The 10,000-nt window shown below is 41.6% G+C and overlaps 1 protein-coding gene across 1 annotated transcript; it reads right to left on the reverse strand.

Moving 5' to 3' along the window:
- Positions 1 to 300: 300 nt before the first annotated feature.
- Positions 301 to 1,370, reverse strand: LOC134457503 (complement C1q-like protein 2). Its single transcript, XM_063209510.1, has 2 exons — positions 1,287 to 1,370; positions 301 to 1,170 (listed from the first exon to the last, which is right to left on the reverse strand). The coding sequence occupies exon 2, from the start codon at positions 1,157 to 1,159 to the stop codon at positions 320 to 322; it is 840 nt and encodes a 279-aa protein (XP_063065580.1). The 5' UTR covers positions 1,160 to 1,170; positions 1,287 to 1,370; the 3' UTR covers positions 301 to 319.
- Between the last annotated feature and the right edge of the window lie 8,630 nt (positions 1,371 to 10,000).

The raw sequence follows: 10,000 nt of genomic DNA on the forward strand, positions 1-10,000 counted from the left end.
TTGATGACGGTGGTAAGTATTCATGAAAAAGGAAACATTAGTGAATGGGCAGCATGAATTCTGGAAATAAACAACTATTCCATTGCGGGGGGCTGAAGAGGCTATGGGGTATTCAGTAAAATAGAACACATGCACACGCAAGAGAAGCGTCTTGGTCACTCACTTCCATATATACATATACATATACATATATATATATATATATATCACTTATCACAGGAGTGGAATGATGACCCAACAGATGTGCGGTTAAAGAAAACTTTATTTGATCATGAGATTATAATGATTTACATGTATCACTCCTCAGTTAAATAATTTCCTAAATGAGTGGTGAGTGGTCATGGTGATCTTCTGGCATGCAGAGAGGGAAGAGCAGGAAGCCACTGAAGGTGCAGTAGTGATTAGAATAAGTATCCCAGAGTCTCTTGCCTTTTGGTAGCATCAGGTTTACTGTGTCTCCCTTCTCCAGCTGCAGAGTCAGGCCACTGGACAGATAGGTCTGATATCTATCAGTGTCATACTCAGACAGCCCCATGATCTTCTCCCCATTCTTATGCAATATGATACTCATGAAGTGTGAGTCCAGATAATCCAAAACAGTGAACCTGAAGTAGTAGACCCCCCTGACTGGAGCTGTGAAGAAGCCAGTCGTACTGCTGTAGGCCTCTCCTACATTGGTGATGACTGTCTTGAACACTAAGTTCATGTCATTACTCCCAGCCTCTGTGTATCCCCATCCAGATTCCCTCAGACCTGCTGAGAAGGCCACCTTGGGTGCTGCTCTGATCTCTTTCTCCAGATTCTCCACTTTAGTTTCACTAGCTGCCAGTCTGGTCTTCACTGCTGTCAGCTCTGTCTCTTGTGCTGCATTTTTCTTCATCAGATTGTCTACCAGCGTCTTCATTTCTGCTTTGGTGTCCTGTAGCGCCCTCTCCAGAGCCTTACTCTCACTGGCCACAAGCCTTTGTTTCATTGCTACATTCTCAGCCTCCAAAACCTTAATGTCATCTCGAGTATGTCGTAGTGTTGCTCTCAGGTCCACCACCATTTCCTTCAGCTCAGTAGAGACGTCCTGGGTAGAGGCGTCAGTGCCGGGGATCTCTGTCTGAACTCCACACATGGAGAGCAGCAGCACCAGCAGTGAGATGGCAGCCCTCATCTTTCAAGTCACTGTAAAATAAAATATTCAACATTACTGACCTGCTAATGAAAAAATGTTAGTGTTTCTAAACAAACCCTGTTATGCACATTTTAAGTCTGCCAAGTGTAATAAGCATTGATCTTACCTTTAAGAGTAAGAACGCCCCGTCTGTCACTGGTGTCTGTAGCAGCAATACTGATGGCAGAAGTCGGTGCAGCAGCAGCAGCAGTGTCTGGGACTTGGACTCTGTGATCACCCTCTTTTTATAAGTCCCTTCTTACACCTCTTCCCAGAACACCAGACGTGCAACACACAACACACAACACACACATACAGTACACCTCCTGAGGAAATAATTAAGGACAAAAACGCAACGTGGTGGTAGCAACAGTATTGCAAGACGGCCTGCGCCATTTCTTCCTTTCCACATGTGTTCTATTTCACATACCGTTTTTCACAACTCATCTGTTGATGAAGACATTCTTACTTTCACAAACAAAGCCAAGCTCCAAGTGTATTTATCAATCTGGTACCCAAGCTCCCACTCACCACTATGTATCCACCATGGACAAGAGCAAGGAATTGAATCAGTTGCCCTTTTTACAGAGGCCTTTACATTTCTCGTAATGACACCAAGTATTGAATTCTTACTAATGGTGTATTGGTGTGTAATGATGCCCCCACAGATATGCAGTTAAAGAGAACTTTATTTGATCATGACAATTTACATTGATAATTTCTCAGTGAAATAAGCTCCAAAAATATGCAGTTTAGCTTTATTTGATCATCATAATGATTTACATGTATTATTTGTCAAACAAATAATCTCCAAAAGGAGTGGTGATCTTCTGGTGTTCAGAGAGGGAAGAGCAGGAAGCCACTGAAGGTGTTGTGGTGTTCAGGATTATCCCAGAGCTTACTGATGATGATTTACATTTATTATTTTTTGGCAAAGGACGCGCTCAATTTCTTGGAAAAAATTAAAGTCTTTGGGTGCGCAATAAAATGTATCAACTTAAGGAAGAAAAATACACACTCACAAACTGCGTCTCATTATTTATTTATATTACCACCATGTCCAAAAAGAAAAAGCGTTTCGGCTATCAAGCCTTCATCATTGCAATCTTCTGGTGTTCAGAGAGGGAAGAGCAGGAAGCCACTGAAGGTGCTGTCGTTATTAGTATTACCATTGAGCCTGCGGCCAGCTGGCAGAACCAGGTTTACTGCGTCTCCCTTCTCCAGCTGCAGAGTCAGGCCACTGTAGGCCCTTCCTACATTGGTGATGACTCTCTTGAACACTACGTTCACATCACTTTTCTTAAAATCTCTGTATCCGCGACCCAGACCTGCTGAGAAGGCCACCTTGGGTGCTGCTCTGATCTCTTTCTCCAGATTCTTCAATTCAGTCTCAGTGGCTGCCAACCTAGTGAATATCATTATTATTATTATTATGGTCATTTTGTTCAACTATTTCTACAACACATATAGACTATAGGCCTGCATAGGCTAGCCTACTATATGCCTACATAATAAGCATATTATAGGCTATGTATTTTTTTTAATTATTTTTTAACTTCTGCTTTATTTTTTACTTTCATTAGGCTACTTAGGCCTAATGAATTTGATTAGTTTTTGTTCAATTCCTCTGAAAACATCTGAATCACATCACACAAGCCACTCACATAACAGACCTTTAACATAGGCTACAGTAACCAAGCGCACAGCCAAACCACACAGAAGAGATGAGAGGAAAAGGAGAGGAGAGAGGAGGAGCTCTTCTCTACCATGCGCAACAAAATGACAAGAAGCCTAGTTTAACTAAAAGTAAATAATATCTCGGGAATCTTCGCTTCCTTTGTTACTTCCACAGCTTCGTCGTTGGTTGCTTTTTTTGTCTTTACGATGGCGTGGGCTTTCCAACTTAGTTGCGCCAGGACTCGGAACATTTCAGAAGACAATTGAACTGACAGCTACGGTCACACTACTCTGTCAGCTCTCCTCCTCTGCCCTGGTCGCTATTTCGTTCCACAACCTCTCATTTTTAACGTCACTATTATTACGGTTACAATTACTACTAGCATTCACCAACACACAGAACCTTGCTCTAACCCCCGACACATTCTCATCACTCGCACAAAACATAGTCTACAGAACAGAAGTAGCTCTATGCATAATCTGCGTCCTGTTATTGAAACGGTCAGGGCCTCGCTGCTTCAAAAATGCAGCCTGTTACAGCAAGGTTCATATAGTAGCCTAATAATAGCAGTAGAGACGTTAAAAAAGGTTGTAGCGAAAGCGACGAGAGCATAGGAGGAGAGCTGCCTGTCAGAATAGTGTGAGCGCAGCTTAGCTGACAGAAGGCTGGTCGTCTGAAATGTTTTCAATCCTGGCGCGCGCAATAGCATGGAGTTGCCGGTCTTTTAACTGGAAAGCCCACGGTGGGAGGCTACGTCGTGACGCTAGGGTCCATGGGTAATGTAGGAAATCTCGCCGTCTAACGTTCGTCAGAGCAGCGGTTTACCGTTCATAATTTACTGTACTCGGGCGCTACTAGCCAAATTGGCGGGTAGGTATTTTTTTCTACTAGCCAAAATTATTTTTCACCCGTGTTTGGCGGGTTGGCGTGTGTTAATTTAGAGCCCTGGTCAGCTCTGTCTTTTGAGCGGCATTTTCATTTTTCAGATTGTCTATCATCACAGTTTCACGAGTAGCCAGTCTGGTCTTCAGAGCAGCCAGCCCCTGCTCATGTGCTGCACTGTCCTTCTTCAATACGGCCAACTCTGCCTCTTGTGCTGAATTTTGCTTCTTCAGACTGTCCGCCTCCGTCTTCATTTCTGCTTTGGTGTCCTGTAGCACCCTCTCCAGAACCTCCACCTTACTCTCACTGACTGCCAACCTTTGTTTCATTGCTCTCAGGTCCACCATCAAGTCTCTGAGTTCCTTCAGCTCAGTAGAGACGTCCTGGGTAGAGGCGTCAGTGCCGTGGCTCTCTGTCTGGACTCCACACATGGAGAGCAGCAGCACCAGCAGTGAGATGGCAGCCCTCATCTTCCAAGTCGTTGTAAAACAAAACATTCAACAGAATCTGTGTGACTTACACCGTGGAAAGAGTAATTACTGACTAAAATGTAAAAATATTGAGTGGAGGTTATGGTAAGCATATGTTTTACACACACCACAATGATTGTCTACAATTACATGTTGTTTCTAAACAACACCTGCAATTAATATGTTATAAAGACTTCCAATAAACATTGATTTTACCTTTAGGAGTAAGAATGCCCCGTCTGTCACTAGTGGCAGCAATACTGATGGCAGAAGTCAAAGCAGCAGCAGTGCAGTGTCTGTGAATTAGACTGCGTGATGACCCTCTTTTTATAAGTCCCTTCTTACACCTCTTCCCAGAACACCGGACGTGCAACGCACAACATACACATGTAAACCTCCTGAGGAAATAATTAAGGACAAAAATGCAACGCGGTGGTAGCAACAGTATTGCAAGACGGACTGCGCCATTCTCTTCCTTTCCACATGTGTTCTATTTCACATACTTTTTTTCACAACTCATCCGTTGATGAAGACATTCTTACTTTCACACACAAAGCCAGGCTCCAAGTGTATTTATTTATTTATTTATTTAATTTACTGTATCGATATGGCATGCCTTTTATCCACAGTGGTAATACTGGATTAGTAAAATCCTGCAATGCATTTATAAATGATGAACCACATTTACTTTACACTGCAAACATAATTTAGTAATCATTTCACCATAGATACAGACCATGAATCGGAATTACTGACCATATGATTCCATTATTACTCATGCACCGTTAACTAAGGTCTGATTCATATATGATCGGAAAGATATGGAATTATCTTTTTCCGCAATGTTAATACATGATTTATTAACATTTGGATCTCACACCCTTAATTAACCCCTGATATACCACATTTACTTCATAGTGAATCATTATTACGCCAATCATGAGTCATTCATCATTATTTATTGATTACTAATGGAGTAGACATTACTGCATGCATGAATCACGTGTTTATTCACTCAAATTCAACATGGCACAATGGAGAGTATACCATCTCGTCCTGTGTAAAACGAATCACATTGCACTATATTCTCCAACAGTACTATGAACTAGAAAAGTTTATGCTGTAGAACTCAATATTGCAAAAATGTCCAGATGACATACACATTTTAGGTATTCTCAACAGGTTTTCAGGTACCAATAAATTAACTCTGGTTGGCATTGTATTTTTAAGTACAACTGACATCCTAACACAATGTCTTTGAGTTTGTCAATTGGAATTCTATCTGGGATATGAGTGGTTAGATGTCATGACAACAGCTGAGGCGAGCATGGAGTAGTGGTTAAACAGTTGGTCTTGAACCTCAAAGGTTGCAAGTTCAATCCCCAACATGGAGATAACCTCACCTACCTTCATACTTCCTGGAACATGGTATGAAAATGTTCAGATGGCCACCAGACCCGTGACTCCAGCTTTCATTAGCAATGTTTTTCAAATTTAATTTCGAGCGAAATTGCAAAAAAAAAAGCTTAGGTGAAGAAAGACAATGTTTGAGCTGCTGTGGTCTGGATAGGGTAATGGCCACAAGGTCAGAGTCAACTGGAATTATATCTGACATATGAGACTCTGGATGTCAGCATGCTGTGTTTGGGCAGTCATGGACTAACAGTTAAGCAGTTGGTCTCAAAACATGATGGTTTCAAGTTCAATTCCCAGCACGGGGGAAAAAAAAAAATCACATTCTAACATTATTGTTTTGGTATGATGTCAGTTGGCCGGATTTGAAGTGGAAAGTATGTGTGAAACACATTTGACTGTTAATTATGAGTAAGTCCAATACTTTTTAACAAACAGGCCAAAGAGTGATTCTACGATTCCCCTACGCTTTTGGCAAAAGCAAAATGTCAATTATCAGTATTTTTTTTTTCAACTAAATGACCTAGATGTTTACATAGTGTATATATTTAAGTTTCCAAACAAACAAATTGCCAAGCTTAATCTTAAATCATTTGATAAATACTCTAATGAAAGCGAACATTTGCTTAATTATTTTGTCAACAGTGTTATGGACAAATACTATGTCTTTTCAAACATATATAAAAATACTACAGAGTTGAAGCAATATATGTTTGAAAGTGCTTATGTCCCTTAGCAGTAATGTTGTCATTAATCTGTGCAACTGATATAGAAAATGTGATTGTTGAGCTTCATAAGTAGGATTTTATGAGTCACTGTGATACAGACTGACACATTTTTCATCATAAATCTCTGTAACGTCTGATTTGAATATAGTCACCCTCCTTACACAAGACTTCCTTCTCCAGAGATAATCCCTAGTGTATGTTCATAGGATTTTTCCAACACATAAGGGACCAATAGCACAAAAACACTTTCAAAACAGTCAACCGTGTTACTCAACTGTGTTACGGTCAACAGTGCAGGGGAACAAGTCGGCACTTTTTTAGGAGAAAAAACAGAGCAGACAAACCCATCTCCCTAGAACACAAATTATTTTGTTTCTTTGTCTGTCAATATGGATATAAATTGGCAAAAACATACTCCTCCTCAACTGTCATCAGTGTTGCCAGATTGGGCTGGTTCCCGCCCAATTGGGCTGCTTAGGATGGCCGTGTGCGGGTAAAAATGGCATGTATCAGAAAAACCTTCCCACTGCCATATAAATCAATAGAATTGGGCGGGTTTTTAGGGCGGATTTTGATCATTTTTTGGGCTGGAAATCATCAGCCTCATCTGGCAACCCTGACTGTCATACTTAATTGTAACACCATTGACGGTAACACTGTTGACATTTCAGCCATTTTTATGGTGTTGTGCTAACTGAGGACCTCAGAAGTTCCACCACAACACCTTAATCAATTCATGTATCTGTATGCTTTATCTGTGTTTTTCTACATGTGATTTCTAATTCAGATTCTTATGAATATGTTGATAACACAGTTGACAGGCAATTTTCCCGCTATGAGAACATGAAAAAGAATGGATTAAATTATGGAAGGATGGAGCTCAAAATTGACCAAAAAGTCTTCCCGTATCCTGCCAAAGAGGTTATGACATCACATGATGTTATTCGTATGGCCTAAGACCAAACCATTACTGATTTATGGATGAGGTTTCAGACCGTGACACGGTTAACACAGTTTTCGTGGACACACACAAAATGGCAAATTTCATGTATAATGGAAAGGACAGTGGTCTTTCTGACAGTTTTGTCATATTGTGATTATTACTGTGAATCAACATTTGCAATCGTCTTGGGCAAAACAAGTTTCTTTACATGCTAATATGAAGACTGAATCTGACATTTGGAAAACAGGACGGCATGAAAACGCCCAAAACCAGTATTAAATATTCATTCTTGCTGAGGGAAATAATGCTATGTCTACACTTTCTGTATTATATGAAAGATAAATGTTTTCTAATGTCCAAAACATCATTGGATGCAGTTAATAGTTAGTGGAATTGCCAAATAAAATCCACGGACTTAAAAGTGTAGGCGAATTAGAGAATCACTCCTAACATTTCCACAAATATAAAGCCTGCAGACAGGCTCTTCCTGATTGGCTCCTGGCTCTGCATTGTCAATCTAAACTCTTCCTGATTGGCTCCTGGCTCTGCATTGTGAATCTAAATTGGGAAACAGCCTAGGAAGGTGATGCATGTGTGTGTAACTATGGGTGACCGTCCGTTTATCAAAAGGAAAAACGTTTTTTATTGGAAGTAGAGATGCACCGGATCCTTAGGATCCACTGCTTAAAACCCCTTAGCGCAGCACTACGGTTTTCTGTCATGTCATAGCAATGTTGTTATGATGTAGTTAAGCATTTTCAGCAAGTGAATAGGGTCGCCGGTGACCCCTGCTGCAGTAAGAGGCTACGATCCTGCCGGATCCGGAACCGGATCCCGGATCCTACGAAAGGGTTGAAACACATAGCCTACTCGCTCACATGGGCCCTTTTTATTACGTTGGCTTAAACTATTTTTTAGACTCATTGGCCTACTGCCACATTGCCTGCAACGGCCGATTTCACTCCATGCAGCGATTGGGGTTGTGAAAAACTGACTGAAAAGCCTAGGCTACGTAAAAACTAGAGATGCACAAGATTCTGATTTTTAGGTTACTGTCGGATACCGGATCCACTGCTTAAGATCCTGCCGGACCCGAATTCTGTGAAAAACCCTAATATCCTGCCGGATCCAGAACCGGGTCTTGAATCCGGTGCATCTCTAATTGGAAGTTGATCTTTAAGCTCCAAGATGATAACTTAAAAAATAGGCAGTGTAAGAGAACTTTAATTGATTTACATTTATTTTTTTATTTTTAAATAATCTCCAAAATGTATGGTGAGTGGTCATGGTGATCCTCTGGTGTTCAGAGAGGGAAGAGCAGGAAGCCACTGAAGGTGCAGTGGTTAGAAAATAATCATTGAGCCTGGAGTTTCTTGGTAGCCCCATGTTCACTGTATCCTCTTTCTCCAGCTGCAGAGTCAGGCCACTGGACAGATAGGAGGGCCTTCCATCATTGCCATACTCCCACAGAAACATGAGCTTCTGTCCATTCTTATTCATCTCGATAGCCATGGAGCCTGATAGCCAATCCATAACAGTGAACCTGAAGTAGTAGACCCCCCTGACTGGAGCTGTGAAGAAGCCAGTTGTGCTGCTGTAGGCCTCTCCTACATTGGTGATGGCTCTACTGAACACTAAGTTCAGGCCAACACTCCCAGCCTGTATGATTCCATCAGTCAGACCTGCTGAGAAGGCCACCTTGGGTGCTGCTTTGATCTCTTTCTCCAGATTCTCCACTTCAGTCTCAGTGACAAACAGCCTGAGCTTCAGATTGTCCACCTCCGTCTTCATTTCTGCTTTGATGTCATGTAGCGCCCTCTCCAGAGCCTCAATCTTAGTCTCACTGACTGCCGGATTTTGTTTCACTGATACATTCTCAGCCTCATCTTGAGTATGTTTCATTGCTATATTCTCAGCCTCCAAAACCTTAACGTCATCTTGGATATGTTGTAATGTTGCTCTCAGCTCCACCACCATGTCTCTGAGTTCCTTCAGCTCAGTAGAGACGTCCTGGGTAGAGGCGTCAGTGCCGTGGCTCTCTGTCTGGACTCCACACATGGAGAGCAGCAGCACCAGCAGTGAGATGGCAGCCCTCATCTTCCAAGTCACTGTAAAATAAAACATTCATAATTGACCTGAACTACGCAATTTAACACGCTCATGCACGAATCGTGCGCATACACGCGTACCCTACAGTAAGCATACCGCGATCCTTAGTCACGCCCTTCTCCTCAAATCTAGCCACTTTGCACTGTGTCTGAAGGAAGTAGGGAACATACAAGGATATAGGCCCAAAATGTAATAGCCCTTCATGGTAACACTTCATCTTAGGGATACATCTATAAGCACTAACACATACAATGTTAATGCCTGTATAAGTAACTAGTAAGGCATGTACTAAGCAAAATCAAACATTTGTTAAGCATGTATTAGCAAATATCTTGTTCATACACAATTAGGGATTTATTACTAATATAACCTTAGTAAGGACCAGTAAGCCTATATTCCTATTTATTACTAAGTAGTAAGTGGCAGAATACAACGTGTATAAGCGCCCGACACACTGTGTGAACAAACCCTGAGTAGTGTGAAAACAGATGTAGAATAAGGGTCCCTATTCTAAAGTGATGCATTGCTCAGCCCAGAAGTCTTACGGCCCCCCCACCACCATGGCCCACATTACCTAACCCTCCCCTGAGTAGCAATGCGTCAGTGTATACTAAATCA

This window comes from Engraulis encrasicolus, chromosome 10 (genome assembly GCF_034702125.1).
Source record: "Engraulis encrasicolus isolate BLACKSEA-1 chromosome 10, IST_EnEncr_1.0, whole genome shotgun sequence".
Classification (NCBI taxonomy): domain Eukaryota; kingdom Metazoa; phylum Chordata; class Actinopteri; order Clupeiformes; family Engraulidae; genus Engraulis; species Engraulis encrasicolus.

What these genes read in the sequence shown, in the direction of transcription:
- LOC134457503 (XM_063209510.1), bottom strand. Translation starts at nt 1,159, where the DNA reads ATGAGGGCTGCCATCTCACTGCTGGTGCTGCTGCTCTCCATGTGTGGA.